The sequence below is a fragment of the Oryza glaberrima genome, chromosome 1, assembly GCF_000147395.1.
Source record: "Oryza glaberrima chromosome 1, OglaRS2, whole genome shotgun sequence".
NCBI lineage: Eukaryota > Viridiplantae > Streptophyta > Magnoliopsida > Poales > Poaceae > Oryza > Oryza glaberrima.
In genome coordinates this window covers 7938914-7959086 of record NC_068326.1, presented here as the reverse complement: position 1 = coordinate 7959086, position 20173 = coordinate 7938914, and the positions used below count along the sequence as shown (strand labels likewise).

The 20173-nt window shown below is 41.4% G+C and overlaps 1 protein-coding gene across 2 annotated transcripts; it reads left to right on the top strand.

The window, feature by feature from the left end:
• The first annotated feature begins 9570 nt into the window (after positions 1-9570).
• Positions 9571-15151, top strand: LOC127782314 (zinc finger CCCH domain-containing protein 5). Of its 2 annotated transcripts, XR_008019163.1 has the most exons (8): positions 9571-9947; positions 10096-10277; positions 10802-10870; positions 11045-11158; positions 11239-11517; positions 12092-12412; positions 14248-14771; positions 14870-15151. XR_008019163.1 is itself a non-coding variant. In XM_052309470.1 (7 exons), the coding sequence occupies exons 1-7, from the start codon at positions 9869-9871 to the stop codon at positions 14608-14610; spliced, it is 1407 nt and encodes a 468-aa protein (XP_052165430.1). In that variant the 5' UTR covers positions 9571-9868; the 3' UTR covers positions 14611-15151. The 2 variants fall into 2 exon arrangements, 1 of the variants encoding a protein (XP_052165430.1); XM_052309470.1 differs by having other exon boundaries at positions 14248-15151.
• The last annotated feature ends 5022 nt before the right edge of the window (positions 15152-20173 follow it).

Below are 20173 nucleotides of genomic sequence, written 5' to 3'. Positions count from 1 at the left end.
CAAAATTTGGTTAAATCAAAATCTACCTTTTTAGCACACAGAATTAGACCTGCAGTTGTACTCTCTCCAACAGAATTGTACAGAAATACTCGGTGAAAAGTGGGATGTCCAGGCTTTTACAGCAATTGTAGAGTAAAAAGATCACCAGGATAGTGAAATTTTATACTTCACTATATATTCAGATAAAAAGCTATATTTACAGCAATTGTATGTATGTATGTACGTATGTATCAACCCAAGTACTGACTCATGGGCATCCAGTTCATGAATAGAAAAGATTAATGTTCCAGTTAAAGGATTGGAAGAAATTATGCTAGTTACCTTTCGAAGCAAAAGGACCAACTTTGGGATTGAATCTGATGCCTTTACTTATAGGCATCCCTCCTTTTAAAATTGAAGGTAACAAAATGAATCATTGAAGCATCAAAAGAACCACTTACTCCATGTACAGACAAAATAGAGAGCATTTGATATTTATTTGATGTATTCTTCCATAGCTGGCCAAAACATGTCCAGCTGGATACTATATTACAAAGCAAAATAACAACGTGGAATATCACCAACATGATTTGAACCCCAAGGAGTTCGAAACCAATACCAATCTGTCCTTGGGAATGCTCCCAATCATCACGATGTGGTCGATCCACATTCCAGCCTGCAACTGCACCAAAACACATAAACACAAGAATGAGAGCAGAAACATACATCTTGAATCATGCCGGACCAAACCAAAACCAAAAGTAAAGATTTCCAATAGTTGTACAAAATCAGTCGCACGGTGCAAAGATACCGGCCGCAGGTTGCTGGCTGCTGGGTACCTGGCATCGGGCACTGGACAGAGGCCGCAGCAAGAGGTCGAGCCATCTACACTAGATGTCTTCTCCCAGAGTCAGCACCACGCCAGGCTCGGCTACAGAGGCAGAAGTGCACGCTGACCTCAGGTCGTGTATCCCGGGCTTCGGGCTCAGGCGGAGAGGGTATGGACAACAGCGCGGAGGTGGCGTGGCCACAATTCCATGGCAGGGAGTCACACAATGACGGCGGCGGCATGAGCGTAGATCTGAGGCTTCGGGCTCGGGCAGAGAGGATGTTGACGACGGCGACAAAAGTGGCAGGGGTGTGGGGATTGCCGGCTTGCCGCGGAGGATCCGAGGAGGCGCGGATCGAGGACTTGCTATAGAGGATTGAGGAGCACGGGGTATAGGGAGAAGGCGGCGGTGGAGGCATCCGACGGCGATCCGCCTCTCACACCCGCGGCGCGAGTACGGCGGAGGCGAGCGCGCGAGGAGGCGAGGTAGGGCGAGCGGTAGAGAGGGAGAAGGCGGCGACAACGGTAGAGGCGGCCGACGGCGACCTCGTCTCTCCGGCCTCTCACGCCCGCGGTGCGAGTACAGGGGAGGCGAGCGCGTGAGGAGGCGGCAGCGGCGGGGTAGGGCAAGCGGTGGAGAAGAGGGAGAAGGCGGCGGCGGATTACGGCTCGTCGCACATGAGGGATGGGGCCGGCCGCGACGGATGGTAGGATCCAACGGCGGCGGAATGGGACCTGCTCCGGCGGCGGACGGAGAAGAAGCGGCTCCGGCGAGGATGCGGCGGCAGTAATCCGGAGAGAGGAGGATGCGTGGCGGCAGTAATCCGGAGTGAGGAGGAGGAGCGCCGGCCGCAGCGTATGGAGCTGGCCACGGCGGATGGTAGGATCCGGCGGCGGCGGAAGGGGACCTCGGATACAGTACAGAGGAGCGAGGAGTGAGCGAGAGAGGAGGAGGAGCGATGTCTTCGCGCAATCGCGCGTGGATGGAGAGTAGTCTTCGCGACAGTAAATCGGGCGGTAGTGAAATCGTGCGTGCGGATGGACGGTAGGGATTGATCCGAATGATTTCACATGTAGGATTGGAGAGGTGCAACTCCTCCTTTTTATATTAGTATAGATGATTCCTTACGCGTGTCCTTCAATTCCGAAATTTTCACCAGCCATAAGCTGTAAGGCATTTACATTTAATTTAATTAAACAGCTAATTACTTGGTTTTTATATATACCTAATAAAAAATACGCAAAGCTTTATGTTTATTTTTGTCTGTTCGGTTTTTTTATGGCGCCGGTATTTTTTCCTATCATTTTTTTACACGCGAAAGAGTTTCTTTTGTGCGCACGCTCTAAAGCTTTTTATTGGAATTTAATTTTATTTTAATGATAATTTTTAGTAATTATGTGTGGTTTTTGGGTGTTTTCTGTTTTTAGATCCGATCCGATTTGTTGAACCCCGCGCCTCCCACGGGCCGAACCCTAGTGCCGCACTGCCGTCATGTCAATCGTGCATTTCCTCCTCCAATTGATTATAAAAATCGATTCCCCATTCGTCCCTCATCATTTTCTAAATGATTTCCCCTTTCGATTCAGTTTTAATTCACTGGATTTAATCTTCATTTTAACAGTCGCGATGATGACCGATGGGCAATCTTCCTCGATCGTTTTTATCCCAAGTTTTACGCTCTGATTTTGGGAAGAACGGAAAGAGGATATCGAAGGGATCAAAAGCCCTCAACCAATTTTTGGAGATCGAGAAAGGTTCGACCGGATTTGATGGGGAAGATCTGCTTTGGCATCATACAGGCATGGGACCATGTTCGAGAGGTTGAAGACGGTTGTCGGCTGTGCAAGTTGGACCTGCAACTCCACTTGTGAGCTGGGCGGAAGGGAGGCAGGCCGAGCAAAGGGAGGTAAAGGTCTGGCTTAGGGCTGAAAAGGAAACATTGAATGGGTTTTCGGTCCAAAACCAAGGATGAATTCTTATTAACTTTTTTAATTGTAATGTATAGCAATCCCAGTTTTAGGATTTTTATTAAATGTTTCAATTCTAATGTATATCGATCCCAATATTTCAATTTATTGCTCGGCTTCTAATAGTTGTTGTATCGCTGAAAAAATGACTTTTCCCATTGCAACGCATGGGCATTTTTCTAGTTTGAGCCAATCATAACCGTCATTTCTTTCAAATGGACTTGATATTTCTTCCTCGTATCACTAGTTGACCACTCGAGCAAGAGCATCCCAATGTCCGATGCAACCTGATACACTTTGTGGTATCATCATTCTCGATCTCATCGTGTAGATCATTGGCAAAGCACATCTCATAGATGCGACACATGGCCATAGCCCCCGTACCAGTGGGTTGGTCTAATGGGCAAGCCCAGCAGCCCAGCCCAACTCTCTCTCTCTCTCCACCTTATCTCCTACTCTCGTTGTCTCGCACCTTCCTTTTTCTCTCGACCGCGAGCGACAACGGCGGCTGCAATGACAACAACCCTCCGGCGAGGTCACTCCACATCCTTCGGCAAGCCCCCTCCTCCGGTGAGCTCCCTCCAATGAAAAAGAAGGCACACAGTGGAGCGGTGCTCCTCTGGTGATGACGATGGCGAAGGCCTCTCTCTACCGAGCTCCCTCTTCCTCCCTCCGGCGAGCTTCCTCTAATGAGATTGTCAAGCAACAAGGTCAGCTCCTTTTCCACTGCCACCCCCTACCGTGTTGCCCTTCGACCTCATCAGTCCTGAAAGGCAACTTACCAGAGCGGCCCCACTTGGCCAGCCTCCTTGCTCTCCTCATCGCCTCGCTATGCCCCGGCCACCAACGTCGGCCCACCGCCTGCTACCGACCTCGTGGCGCCGTCGCCGCCTCGCCCTCCACCCTTGTTCACCACCCATTGTCAGTCCGCTGCCCCTAGCCAATCCCTCTAAGTCTGATTCCCCACTGTCCCCTCCCTAGTTCCACTCACTCCACCACCAAAGTTCTAACGCTAATCTTAAGTTGGGGCTTGTCGTTATGTGGATGGGACGCGTTTGTGAGATGGACATCTCGCGAGTGTTTGCGAACTAGTGTTTCCGCATGCCAACAATTCAGTAGAAGGCAGAAGTAAGAGGCAAAGTGAGAGTATTTGCTGCTACCCAGTGGTCACTAGCTAATCGATCAATCGGTTGTGCCTAATTTCTAAATAATGAATATGAATTCAAATGATGATGGAGGCTTCAAATAAGAAAAGCAGTGATGCGCTACCCGATACGTTCCTTCATGCTTCAAGCTTGGCCAGTGTTTTTTTTTCTTGGCAAGTTGTCTATGACTCTGTGTGCTACGCCGACGGCTATGATGATTGGTCGTCTAGGTCATCGTTGACCCCCACTAGTAGAGGATAACTTTTTCCATGGAGCTATTGATGGGATGAAAACAGATATAGCAAAGATAGTGATGTTTGATTATATCTAGACCGTAGATAAAAGACAATGGTTGATATTGGCTCAAATCCACATTGTGAAGTTACCAACTCTAGGGGATCCGCACCTATAGTATTACTCTCGGCTGATGGAAACACGTGGTCTGTGGCCTCGATTGCATCAATTATGAGTGGATTGTCTATCTAGCCATTTGATTTTGTTTAAAAAAATTACTTTTTGAAATTTGAATGGTTAGAAATTCTTTAAAATTTTGGGAAACTCTTATAAACTAAGGGTGCACCCATACTATAAACCTAACCTAATCCCTCCTTTATCAGTTGGCCACTCCCTTTGCCTGATCCGTCACTGCCGCCGCCGGCCTCTCTCCCATCTTTGCACCCCTTTGCCTAATTCATCGCTACCCCTTTCTAACCTCCTCACTTCCCTATGCCCGATCTGCTTCCCTCCTCTCTTCCCACCATGCTAATGCACACCGTTGCCATATGTTTCGTCTCCTCCTTCCCGCCTCCCCTATCTCTTGTCCTGCCCTCATTTTCCACTCTAGCACGATTCTCCCTATCCCGCATCTCCCCCATCTCTAGCGGCTCCTATCATCAGGCTTGCTATGATCACCAGTCCAACACCCTCCTCCCTCATGGTTGAGGTGATCTCTGCCTCACTGCGGTGTGTAGTCGGAGAGACGCCAGAACTATGGAGGGCGACAAAAGCATGAATCTTGTGCATGGTTCGATGGTGAGTATATTCGACCGGTGTTTTTAATATTTTCAGTCACCTGATGAGTAGCAAAATGATTATCAATTATTGTGGCTTGTATTATTGTATTTACTTAACATAAACTACCTATATAGGCTCTAAGTTTCCTAGTATGAAAAGATACACTCTAATTTTGCTAGTCTGAAAAGACACTTTCTACAAATTTAATATGTCTAAAAAATGTATCTACGAGATAATTTTTCACATATTTTTAATCCGATTCAAAAAGCGCCCCTCAAATATGGTTTTTTAGTATATATGGATTGCAAGCCAGTATTAGATTTACTCACAAAAATAGAAAGCATATGGAAAATTGATTGTGCGGTGGTATCATGACACAAGGTAGTTCTTATATATGCAACTACAACACAAACATCATGTAGAAGCATTTTTCTATAACAGTAGGGGTGTGTGTGTGTGTGTGTGTGTGTGTGTGTGTGTGTGTGTGTGTGTGTGTGTGTGTGTGTGTGTGTGTGTCAGTGTGTGTGTGTGTGGTGTTGTGATGTGTTGTGTTGTGTGTATAGTGTTCTATAGTCATTTCCAGTACTATCACATAGATATCTTTTCTTGCATCGTTGGTACAACCAGAGAGACAAAATGCCTAAATACTCTTTGTTTTCTAGTTTCCAAGGAGTGGAAGCATTTTATAATAACACTAGATTAATTGTGCTACTACTGTAATAAAAGATCATGATGAAACTGAGATAAATAATAATCATGTGTCTATCTTGGTATGACCAATACTTAAACTCAATACTTTTTTTTCCTAAAAAACCACTACCTTCTTTTGAACAGATAAAGAACACAATCTTGGTATTCACCGGACTTATTAACCATTTTATCCTCACATCATGGTTAATCTTCATGTGTTTTACATTATCCCTAATTTACCCATGGCATGTTGACCTACATACCATCGAGAGAATGAGGGACAAATAAGGGACATGGTAAACTTTTAAAGGCAAACAAAGATATATCCTTAGCTGCTTACTCAACATAAATCGACCCTCTAAACAATGCCTCTAGAGAGACAAAAATGTATCGAGAAAAATGTCTGTACACATATAGAAAAAAATTAGAAATTGTCTAAAAAATGTCTACCACATAATTTTGCACATGTCTATAAAACCATCTCTACAATGTGTTCTATACTACAAATATTTAGGTGATTTCATAGTGTTTCTAGGGAGTGCCTCTACACTAGGGGCTTTTTTTTTCTTGAGACAATTAGATCTTCTTTACATAAACTTAAACTTGCGAAGGATTGTGTCAGTGGTAGCTAGGACTATGTGGTTAGCTCTAATGCTCTATCTCGTTACATCTTTCCTTATTCCATCTTATGTGTGTTAAAGAGTAGGGTTTCAACTTTTTCACACTGCCTAAAATAATAATAGAGGACATTGCATGACCATTGAGTCTCCCCAACACAATGTACAACAAGGTGTCATAAGTGATTTTGTGCAATGACTTTACAAATAAGACCATGGATTACTACACATAAAAAGAACAGATACTAGAAAGAAAGAAGACAAACAAATTAATGAGTCCTTATCAATACTCCACGGGGATGGTGGATTCTATGTGAACCCAAGTCACACAAGTACTAACCATACACCATGTATGGCTATGTGGCTCATGTCATTGGTCAGCTTGTCAACAGGGTTCCAGTTCCATCCGACAGACGAGGAATCGATTGTCAATTACCTAAGAGGAATGGCACAGGGTTGTCATTCCTCATACACATCACCACCGATATTGACATTTACAACTTTGACCCATGGGAGATTCCTTAGGCTTTCAGTTCCACCCAAGAAATGAGGAATAAGGAATTGGTTGTCATTCCTCATACACATCATCACCGATATTGACATTTACAAATTTGACCCACGGGAGGTTCCTCAGGCTTTCGGTTCCACCTAACAGACGAGGAATTGCTTATCTCAATTACCTAAGAGGAGTGACACGGGTTTGTCATCCCTTGTACACATCATCACCAATATTGACATTTACAAATTTGACCCATGGGAGATTCCTCAGGCTTTCGGTTCCATCTAACAGACTAGGAATTGCTTGTCAATTACTCCACTAACAAGAGCGACACAGGGTTGTCATCCCTCATACACATCATCACCAATATTGACATTTACAACTTTGATCCATGGGAGATTCCTCAGGGTTCCAATTCCACCTGACAGACGAGGAATTGGTTTTCAATTACCTAAGATGAGCGACATAGGGTTGTCATTCCTCATACACATCATCTCCGATATTGACATTTTACAACTTTGATCCATGGGAGATTCCTCAGGGTTCCAATTCCACCCGACAGACGAGGAATTGGTTTTCAATTACCTAAGAGGAGTGACATGGGGTTGCCATTCCCTCATAAACATCATCACCGATATTGACATTTACAAATTTAACCAATGGAAGATTCCTCGGGCTTTCGGTTCCACCCAACAGACGAGGAATTGCTTGTCAATTACCTAACAAGAGTGACATAGGGTTGTCATCCCTTATACATACCATCACCAATATTGACATTTACAACTTTGATCCATGGGAGATTCCTCAGGGTTTCAATTCCACACGACGGACGAGGAATTGGTTGTCTCCCAAAATGTATCGAGAAAATGCCTTTACACATAGAAATATTAGATAATGTCTCCCAAAATGTCTTTGCCACACAATTTTGCACATATTTCTAAAATCACCTCAAGCCATATCTAAAATGTCCCTATGCTACAAATATTAAGGTGATCTTTATCATGTTTCTAGGCGAGGCGTCTAGATTATGAGACTTCTTTTAGACCATTTGAAATTGTCTCAGCATGGAGAGTTGCCCTTTTTGTGTGTTTCCTTGTGTGTTTGTCCTACCAAAGCTCACATTTCTTGGTGGCACACTGTGGCACACTTAACATTGTAGCACACATGCACACCTTTTTGCCACCCCTTGAATAGGCCACTACTTGACAGCCTCATTGGTTGGCTGTTGCTAAGGCTGATTTTCAGCAACAGCCCATCGGTTGGCTCCTTGGACTGTAGCATCAGATGATAGAAAAACTTATGTTGATAAGCATCAGCCTGGTTGTGCTGATATACAACAGCATATGCCAACCGATGGTGGCTTGAATAGGCCGCTATAAAAGACCATCCATCCTTGACCACCATCACACTAAAGGAACTCAACAATAGTGAGGATTCTATCATATTCTCACTTATGGTGATGTGGCTCATTTTCTTGGCCAGCTTGCCAATGGATTTCTAGTTTCATCCGACAGATATCGTCGATGTTGCCAAAAGATTGCTGATCACGACGGGAGTGTTGTCATCTCATTAACATCATCATCGATATTGACATATACAACTTTGACCCACGTTTTTTATTGAATATCCATGTTTTGGTCATACATACTTTATTATTGACTGGACAGATCCACCGGTTGTTGACCTTGAACCACTGGCAATGGAAAATTCTATTATTGATGACATTAATGTTGCCTTTATCAATGAGGCAACGACCAAGGCTATCCTAACGAGGATGATGTTAGCCACAAAATTGATACAAAAATTCTAAACAATAAACAACATGTGTAACCAAGAGATTGATGCTCATGGATCGTAGCTTCATTTGCGGCCAGAATCAACACCGAGCATCAGGAGTGAATTGGTGGATGGTTTTCATTTCCTTTAAAAATTAAAAATAATTTATTCATCGTAGAGAGGATGGCCAAAGGCTTTTCACTCTCTTTTTGTTTGTGGAGTGGCATAACAAACTAAGTTGGGTTAACCAGTATAGCTTAATCGACAAAACCATAATAAATCAGTTTTAAGTTTGTGGTTTCCTTGTTTGCATTTATTATAAGGCTATCAATTTGTACTTATGTGCATGTAGTTTATGTGTATGTAGTATACCGCACAAACTCAGAAGATAAATCAAAATTCAACATGTAAACAAAGTTGGAGAACAAAGGAGGTGATGCTTGAATTTATGTAAAGAACACGGCCCTGTTCTTTTCTCCAACAAAAGTTGGATTAAATTTTGGATACTCGGGGCACATTTTTCAAACTGCTAAACGGTGTGTTTCGTGCGAAAGTTTTCTATATAAAAGTTGTTCTAAAATATTATATTAATCTATTTTTAAAGTTTGGAATAATTAAAACTCAATTAATCACAGGTTATTATAACCTCGTTTTGCGTGAACACTTAATCTTCATCTTCAGGACATTCAAACACCACCTAAATATAGAGTTTGGGTAATAAACAGAATCAAAAGGGAGTTTGTGTGAAAAAAAATGTGTAAAGAAACACTTTCAATGGAGTTTGTGCGAAAAGGAAAAAAAGAAAACCCATTCCCTTCTCTCGCAAGAAATAGCTACAGTACCATCACCACTAGGCTGCTACCGCTAGTGCTAGCCAGCGTCGTCCTCCTACTACTCGTGAGGCGAGAGGGCACGTGACGCGGTGGGGCCCACCTGCCAGCCAACCCAGCAGCGGCAGCAGCAGCAGCAGCAGCAGATGGCAGCGACCGTCACGACGACCGCGCATTGAATGCGGGAGGGAGACGCGTCTACTCTTTCCGTTTCGCCCCCTCCTCCCCCCTCCCCTCCCCTTCGCTTTCCTTTCCTTTCCCTTCTCTGCCACTTTCCCCTTGGCGCCTACTCCACCGCCGCTTCTCCGCCTCCTTGTCCCACTCACGCGGAGAGGAGAGGAGAAAGCCACGCGACTCGAGGCGACCGTACGGCGGCCGCGACGAGGAGGAGGAGGAGCAAGCCACGCCGAGATTTTGGTGGGGAGGGAAGAGGAGGCGGGCCTCCGATTCTGTCTCCGATCGCCGGTCGCGGGAGGAGCGGCGGCGGGGGGAGGGCGGAGAGGTTTGGGGTGGTGGTGGTGATGGAGCCGTACGCGGCGGCGGAGGGGGGAGGAGGAGGAGGAGGAGGAGGTGGAGGCAGCACCGACACCGGGCTCGAAGGTACGGAAGCGGAATTCCCGACCAAACCCCGTGCCCTTGCGGTTTTGGTTGGGGTTTGGGTTTGGGGGGGTGCTAGGGTTTTGGATCTTCGTGTGCTCGAGCTCGAATGTGTGCGGCGTTGTGAGGTTTTTGTGCTTGTTTGCTGCAGAGTCGATGTGGAGGATGGGGCTGGGCGGCGGCGGGGGTGGCGGAGGGGAGGCGGTGGCGGCAGGGAGGCTGCCGGAGCGGCCGGGGGAGGCGGACTGCGTCTACTACCTCCGCACGGGGGCTTGCGGCTACGGGGAGAACTGCCGCTACAACCACCCGCGCGATCGCGCCGCCGCAGCAGTGGTGAGCACCAATTCCCCCTCTCGCTGCTCTACTCTTTTTTTTTTTTCACCTCCTGACTTTAGCTACGGTGACAATGACCGCCCTATTGGATTACGTCCGGTTGATTTTGAGGTGGGGGGCTTCAAGCTGAAACCTCTCGCCGAGAATTAATTCTACTTATGGCCTGTGGGATCTTATCTTGTGAGCATAGAAGTGAAAGTTGATTGCGCCTTTGCTGGTAGCGATGGTTTGCTTGATTAGTTTGGTGTCTCGGTCTTATGGTTGATGTGGACAATTCTGAGCTCCACATGCAGGCCTAGCCACTTGTCTGGTCCTTTTTTTTTTCTGTTGGCAAACGCTTCCCCTTTTCTTTTTTAATCTATGTTGCTTATGGATCAAGTAGATGGACCATGTGCTTTGAACTGGTGGTAAAGATTAGAGCCTTAGGTAGAGTGTAATGATTGTGAATTCATGACAATGGATTGAAATCGAGGTATTTTATCCTGCTTTTGATTTAAACATTCATATTGTTATTTGTTTATTAGTTAAATGGAGGTGGGAAGACCACACATTCGGCAGAGTATCCAGAACGGCCGGGGCAACCAGTTTGTGAGGTAATTTATCTGATTCTCATTTTGTGCAAGCTCTCACTCATATGATCATATCAAACCCAAAAAAATGTGCCTATAGAAGTGGGCAACCTATTTAGGCTACAGATGATTTTTTTTTTGTGTGTGTGTCATGTGCTGGATACTCTTCGGGTTAACATTTTGTGATAAAAAATGCAGTACTATATGAAGAATGGAACTTGTAAGTTTGGCTCTAATTGCAAGTATGATCACCCAAGGGAAGGCTCTGTGCAAGCAGTCATGTTAAATTCCAGTGGATACCCTCTACGCTCAGTGAGATAATTCATTCGATCAATTCTTATTAAAGTAGTGGCCTGCCTTTTTCATTTTCTGATGAAATTTCTTATGTGCAGGGTGAGAAAGATTGTACCTACTATGTCAAAACTGGCCATTGCAAATTTGGATCTACATGTAAATTCCATCACCCAGAAATTGGTGGAGTTTCAGAGACACCTAACATGTATCCACCAGTTCAGCCTCAGCCTATCTCTTCCTCTCATCCATATCAACATCTTGCTGGCTGGCAAATGGGGAGGCCTCCTGTTTTGCCAGGATCATTTTTATCAGGCTCATATCCACCAATGATGCTCCCGTCCACAGTCGTACCAATGCAGGGATGGAACCCTTACATTGTAAGTTTGTCATCATTTTCTTCTTTGTACCACATGTAGTGGATCATCGAGCAAGGGTGTTATTATTATCTCTACTACTTTAAAAGCACAATCGTTTACCTTTCCTTCCCTATCCCACCCTCCACATAAAAAAAACGTACCATTCCCTATAAAACCGCTTCCATCCCCACCTATAAAAAAACGTTATAGAAAAAGACCGAGAAAAAACAGGGCCACCTATGTTACGATCAAACTAAACCATGTTTCTTAGATCCCATTGCGACACAGGGGGCATATGACTAGTAAATTATTAAATAGATCTTCTAATCTAGTACAAACTATCTAGAAAGAAATTTATTTTTTCTTATTAAGGATGTACTTTGAACATTTATAGTCATCACAATAAAATAAGAGAATTGGCTGGTAAGAGAATTGGCTACAGAGTGACCCAGAAAATTTAACGTGATTCATACTTTGTTGTAAGAACAATTCAGGATGACTTCTTAATTTTGTGCTACAAATAATGCTGATGTAAGTGTCAGAAAAAGAAAAAAAAAAGCTGTATTGACCTCTTTACTATGTTTTATGTTCTTAGTCACCTGTGAACCAAGTTGCGTCAGCTGGGGGGCATCAAACTGTTCAAGCAGGGCCGTTTTATGGCTTATCGCACCAAGGGCCTTCTGCTGCAGTCACTTATGGCAGTCAGTATGCACCGTTATCTTCTTCAACCATGCCTTCAAGTAGCAGTAAACAAGAACCTGCCTTTCCTGCGCGACCTGGGCAACCTGAATGCCAGTATTATCTGAAGACAGGGAGTTGTAAATTTGGATCTGCATGCAAATATCATCATCCTCAGTATTTGAATACACCTAAGTCTAACTGTATGCTGAGTCCTCTTGGTCTTCCTCTTCGGCCGGTGAGTAGCTCCAACACATATCTGCTTTTATATGCTTAAACTATGTGTAGCACGCTGTTGCCAGGATAGTCAGTCCAAATGTATATCGCTTGAGTCTGGATTAGTATTTGATATGTTGTCCCAGATAAGTTTGCCATATAGTTTATTGTATTGAGAGAACCAAATTGACGGGTGAGTTTTGGTGTACACATGTAGGCTGTGTTTGTTCCAGCCGGTTCCCAACAGGAACAGTACGCACGGAAAACAGACCGGTCCATTAGCGCGTGATTAATTAAGTAAAATGGATCAATATGATTTTTTAAGCAACTTTCGTATAGAAACTTTTTGCAAAAAACACACCGTTTAGCAGTTTGAAGAGCGTGTGCGCGGAAAACAAGAGGGGAGAGTTGGGAAAATAGAGTGCCGAACACACCCGTAGTTTAGTCTAGTTGCCTATTCATGGAGGCCTAGAAACTTTGGAGATTCTTATGCCAAAACTACAACTGTTGCATCTAGTAAAGTTCTGCCATAGAAGAACCTACGTTGTTGTATGTTTCCTTTTTTTTGGCTGAAACAGTGATGAAGCCAAGCCACCTTCACATTTTTAAAAAACTGTTCATTTACTGCATTAGCTTTTATTTACTGATCCTGTGTGACTTACTTGGCTCTGCTTGAAATTCAATGTCAACTGTAAATTGCATTTGAGTTGAATGTTTTACAGTTTCCCCGCATCGACACATAAATAATTAATAATGTTAGGTGGCAGGAACTCCTGAACAGTACCAAATGCAAATGTGATCCATTGCGTTCTTTTAAATCATTCCGGGTTGCAATTTAAAGTATACTGTTAAAAAGTAGTGATATATTAGTTGTTAATGGAATATATAATTCTCTCATGTTTTTGTATTTAACGATGTTTAAATGGCATTATCTTTGTTGGGCAACGCCCTTTTGTTCCTTTTGATGTTTATTGGAGTCAATGTTTTGAAAAGTGGTGTGCGGTTTCGTGCTGTCAACCCACTTTGTAGCGCTTATGCAGCATAATCGGATGCTTATGCGGCTTAAGCGGTGCAAGGTTGGGGCACCGGTTCCATGAAGTCGGCCTTGTACATGGCTTTGTAGACCTTTTTTAAAAAACATTATTTGGAGTCAATCTCCTAATATGTGTTCTGTTCTCTTGTTTCTTTTCAAAATGAAATACCCTTGATTACTCACAGTTTAATATTTTGTACCAATTTATGAGTGCTTGCTTGTTTGCTTGCACATTTATGTCCTCTACTGCAGGCTGAAAAATGGTAGTAGCTAGTATGAGACAAATGGTAGAACTTGAAAAATGTAGGATTTTCTGTTATGTGGTACTCTACATATTTGCCTTTATGTATCTATTATTGCTAAGGAAATAAACTTTTTATAGAACTCAGAAGATAAAATTCTTTTCTGCATGGCATCACAGTCTCAGAGAAGGGCAGAAGACTGGAAGTTATTAATAATCTGACCAACAGTTGATGCCCCCCTTTGTTGTGACAGCATATTGTGCTGTCAGTAGCTAGTAAATTTCATTTAGTTTTATGTTCAACCTTGCAATGGTTGCAGTGGTATCTTTCTTTTTTCCTTTTTTTTTTTTGCGATTTGCGATATATTTTCCTGGAACTACCTGTAGCATTTTGTTGTCTCTTTAAGCGATGACAGTCGAAATAGAATCTAGTGTGACTGAGTTCCTTCTGATAAAAATATGGACATTAATACCATGTCTTACGAACACAAGCTATTCTTGTATATGGATGATACATTACACTTCTATTTGTTTCTGTTTGCACTTGTTCAATTATTCATATGAAGTTTTCCTTGATTTGCAGGGTAGCCAACCATGTGCTTACTATACACAGCATGGATTTTGCAAATTTGGTCCGACTTGCAAGTTTGATCACCCAATGGGTACTCTAAGCTATAGCCCTTCAGCGTCATCGATTACTGATTTGCCTATTGCTCCCTATCCCCTCAATTACGCTGTTGCTCCTGTGGCTCCACCTTCATCTTCTTCTGATTTGCGGCCAGAATACCTTCTAACCAAAGAGTTTTCAGCCAACCAGTCAGCGTCACCTGGTACTACATGCGGACCTGCTGGAGCAATGTTAAAAGCGTACGCTCCACACATGCTTATCCGACCTCAAACTTCTGGAGCTGGTGGCATGGTTACAACTCATGGTGGAGAGCTCTAACCACCTTCAGCAAGCTTCTCGGGACTTTTTTGGCATATGGTGAATGAGATCTCGTCTCCTTTTTTTGCGTCAGTTCGACTTACCCTCTCAGCATCAGTTCACTTGGACCCCCACTCATTGTGAATAAGGCTTCAACTGACTTTGACAAAGGCATGGCCAAGGTGGTAATCTTGCTACCTGAATAAATTCATCATAGATAGATAGGCAGTGGCAAGCTCATTCACTTGCCGTTTATCTCTTCATGTCTGAAATGGAACAGGGGTCATTCTGAAGTCCAGTTAACTGTTTGACTGTCATTGCACTATGATTCAGAGCTTCGAATCCATCTCCTCGGTACATAATTTTATCGGCGGAGCAAGCCGTTGAGTGTGCACCACTGCAGAGAGTTTCATGTCAGAAAGTTATTTGGTTTGGTCGCTCTTGCCCAAATCTCTGTTTATTTTTAATCATCATATATATATGCAATCTCGAGTTCAGCTATATGCATATTCATATATATACTGGGATCAAGAAACTGTAATCACACACTTGGAAACCCTCATCTGAATCGCCCCAAGCTAACTTGCTGCATCATCATTTTGCTCATTTAGTCGATTGCATCCGACTTATGTTTGAACCCTGCAATACCTGTCCTGTCATTAGCTTATTCTGATTGTATATGCTCATCTTTTTTTGGTCCGAGTTTGGATGTTTGCTGCTTTCGATATAGATGGTCCATGAAAGGAGACTTTAATGGGCTGTTTGGTTAGAGAAATCAAATCATCTATTAGGATGGTGTGGTCCATTATGAAATCCTCCCTTCCTCGTCTGATAGCTTAGCATGGGCCTTTGAGAAATGAGTTTATGGACAAACTTATTCCATACCTCAAACCAAACTAGTGGTGAATTCGTAGCCCTACTCGTCAAACCAAACATGCCCCTAGTTTATGGGTTTCTTTCCAACGTATCTTTGAAACTATTCGACAAGCCATTCGAGATCGAGCTGATCCGGATTATATTCGTTCAAAGTATCACTCAGAATGCGCATAAATGCATCCATCTATGCATGCTTGGTGCAGATGTCATGTCAATTGACAAGAGCAGATCTAGGAAGCTACAGCTACTAATAACACTGAATTGACTTGAAAGTTGACGCATATATGCTTGGGCCTTGTTTAGATCCTAAATTTCTTTTGCTAAAAACGTTACATCCAATGTTGGATATATACATGGGGCCTTAAATGTGAAAAAATCAATTGCACAGTTTACATGTAAATTGCGAGACAAATCTTTTGAGCCTAAATTACGCCATGATTTGACAATGTGATGTTACAGTAAACATTTACTAATAACAGATTAATTAGGTTTAATAAATTCGTCTCGCAGTTTATATGTGGAATCTGTAATCTATAATATAATTTGTTTTATTATTAGTCTAAACACACGGTGAGACGTAGAATGGTATGCACGAAATGCATGCATTGCCATGGCAAGAGTTGTGCCCCATGAAGCTTGGTAAAACTGAAGTTGATGCGCACATGATATAGCGACGCGCACCGGATCGATTCACCGGCTAACCATCCTATATATATATCAGCAGGTTCGATATTTATTCCCTACACATATACGTTCCATCGCAGTCGATTTCCAGGAAGAGCAATCGGTTAACCATCCTAGATTGGAGGTATATTATTAGCACGTACGTTTCACAATTATAGACTACAGGAGATTAGCACGAATCCATGATAGGATCGAAGTTCAGTCTTAACTTGTGTGCGCCTTTTGCCTTGCCCGTTAGTGGCTAGAGTAACATGTGTTGAGTGGAAGCGGTGGTATCTTAATGTCGGTATTTAAGGTGGTAGTATAAATAAATATGATTCATTAAGTTATTAAATGAGAAAATATTAAGGACGCTTTTATAGTCCTCTCTTTATCCTATAATATAAGGCGTGCATATATTGTAAGATTCATCTTTAAAAATATTTAACCAATAATTAGTGCAATATAAATCGAATATTATTTTCTAAAAATAATATCTTTGTATTGACATTTGAATATACTTTCGTATGGTTATAATTTTGTTGCTACAAAATTTATAGCATGTGAGAAGTTATGAGCTAAAGTTTAGTTAGTTTTGGAGACCGTATCGAGTTTGATCATATCTTATATTATATATTATGGGATGGAGGAGTAATTACAAAATTGGATCATTTGTAGGATAGTTGAGGCCATCCTAAAGTAGCACACATGCGTGGTCTTTTTCAGGTGACGTATCAGGCTATCAGATGTGCGTTGTAAGGGCAGTGTGGTGTATGTTTATGGTGGTTTACGTGCGTGTACGTTTTACACGTAGTCTTTTAAAATTCTTTATTGAATTTATTTAAGAAAATATATGTTGTATATCAAGAAAAAAGAGAGATTGTTTATGAGTTATAATATTACCTTGACCTACCAAGTAAGTCCTTGGATAAATTGAGTACTACCCCTGTCCAGAAAGATCGCAGTTTTACACTATTTATGTTCAATGTTTGACTATATGTTTTATTTTTTTTAAAAAATATGATTAGTATTTTTGTTGTTATTAGATGATAAAACATAAATATTACTTTATGTGTGACTATTTTTTTAAAAAAATCATATTTTTTTCACATAAAACAGATGATCAAACATTGGACAAGAAAACCCACAAGGGCATTTAAAATGAGAATGTGGTAGTAACTAAATGAGGATCAATTTATGTCTTATGTATGGTGTTTTATTGGCCTCGATATGGCTTGCATACAACTTAATTATGAGTGTACATTTTTACCTTTTTTTTGTCAAGTACTTCCTTTGTTTCATATTATAAATTGTTTGACTTTTTTCTTAGTTAATGTTATTTATATTTAGTTAAGTTTATAAAAAAAACAACATCTACAACACCAAATTAGTTTCATTAAATCTGGCATGAATATATTTTTATATGTTTGTTTTTTTATTAAAAATGTTAGTATATATTTTTTATAAACTTGGTTAAAAATTTGATAAAAAAAATCAAATAACTTATAATATGAAACGGAGGGAACGGAGGGAGTAATATATATTTCATTGATGACTTAGTTCATCTCTGCCGTTCTTCTATAACTTTTTTTAATGAAAATTTAACCCAAGTCAAACTAAAAAAATTCCCTGTCTTCTCCAATAATATGAATCCAATAAAGCGAGTGAAAACCATGGCAATATATATTTTTCTGCCACAGGCCGTTGATCGTCAAAACGAAATGTGAAACGTGGAGAGAAGCCAAGTTTTGAACAAAATGTCACATCAGCCTTGTTAATTGATGATTCGTTTGAGAGGCATCAGCAGTATAGTTAATTAATAAGTTAATCTTTGTAGTAACTTGTAGAGACTTGTCCTAGTCAGACTACTAATCAGATCGAATATAATAGCCTGAGTTTGTACATTGTTAGGCAACTAAAAACTTGTACTTTAACTAGCAAAATAAGATCGATGACTCGATCTCATATATTCTGAACTGAAAAGGGGAGAATATCAATCACATAAAAGATATATGATTCGATCGATCGACGACTAGCTAGCTCCATCAACATGCCCATGCAGGAACATATCAATTATATACGTATGAACGATGAACTAGCGCACGTGTTTAATTCATCAAATAGTTAGGCACGAGCTCAGCCCTGCTAATTGCATGCTAGCTAGCCGCTAGATTTTCAATTATTTGCATGGTTAATCATGCGATATCGATGGATGTACATCACACTAGCTACCACATACTCCTACATGAAGAGGACGTACGCTTTAATTCTTTTTAACACTACTACAGAAAACGAAATCAGTGCCGGACCTCTGAGTAAAAAAAAGGTTCGGCTCGAAGCATCGGCTCTAGCGTCCCGCAAAAATTCACATGCACTTAAAAGATATGATTCTAATGATAAATCTCGTTAAATTTCTGTTAGAAATCATATATACACTGCACATGCATGTTGCATTTCTACTAAACGCAACTTTTTATGTGCGTAACTTTAAACGCTAGGATTTAAACCTGGTAAGTGAAGTCATATATGCACTAGGGGTGAAAACGGTACAGAAACGGACGGAAACCATCTTTATCATTTTCGTTTTCATATTTTTTTTTCAGAATCGGAAATCCCGGATAAAAAAGGGAATAGAATATTATCGAAACCGAAAACGGAGCGAATATGGTAACGGAAATTTATCGGAATACAAGAACCCCTCAAACTGATAAATCCAATTCTCAAGTCTCAACGATCAACAATTCGTATGTAACTTTAGATTTGCATAACAAATATTTTTTTAAAAAAATAAAGGCCAAACACTATGGTATTCACTATTCAGTGCTAAAAAAGAATCTAGAGTATTTCAGTCACAAAATTTCCGGAAATTCCGAGAAAATTTCCGGAAAGTTTCCGACCGATTCCGAGTTCCGACAGAAACTGCCCTTATTATTTTCGATCCCGTTTCCAAGAAAATATTTCCGAATTCGTTTTCGTTCCAAAAAAATTCTGAAAAAATTCTGACCGACAGATTCCGTTTCCAAAAATAGGTCCGGAATCCGGAAAGTTTCCGTACCGTTTTCACCCATAATATGCACGCCCAACTCGCCACCACACTAAATTAAAGTACCGTGTTTTTCCACTGAATGCACATAGTTTGCTACAGTTTCATATAATATAGTGAGAATATTTGTGGACACATGCAGCTGCATGCATGCATATACGATCGACCGAATACGATTCCCCGTCTAGAATTTCTCCATCTCAATCCACAGTCTACAAGAGTGTACTGGCGACAGCTCATGAACGAAAGGTGCCATTCACAAATTAGAAAGTTGGTGATGACCTTAACCAAAAGACATGCGTATATATATCCAATTGGTAATATATATAAGTCGTTTTGAGCAAGCTCATGATCAAAATTTTCTGGTATAGGTTATTCTTCTACCACTTAGGGCCACACGTTTATCTCATTTCCTTCGTCGATCATGTCCTACCATTGCTATTAGCTTGTCAAATGAGTGATGACCATATATTCTCGTGGATAAATGATGCATGTCTCTCTCATGATTAATCCCTTCATTCTCCACACATATTCCTTCATATCATTCTTTGTGAGCAAAATGTGCAGTTTTTGTTGAATTGGCTAGAAGAGGTAGAGATCGAGCTAGGTTTCTTAATTATCAGTTGTTCGATTGCTTTGGTTGTAGTCGTAGCTTTGTACAAAACTGTTTCTATTTCTCACTAATTTCTAATTTCAGGTGCCTGGTTATATGAAATAAACTTATAACTCATAAAAAAATGCAAACTTACATGCGAAACAATAAATAAAAATAAAGTAAAACAATATATAACAACAACATTACAGTTCAAATAACTAAAATTGCATATTGTATAGCACTGCAATTGTAGCAGTGTACAATTTCAATTACTCAAAATTTATAAATTTTCAGGCATCTGAAAATTAATCTAGCAAATCACAAACTATAAACATTGGCCATTAACAAATAAACAAAAATAAACATATCCATAGATTTGTCAAGAAAACATTTCGATCATATACACC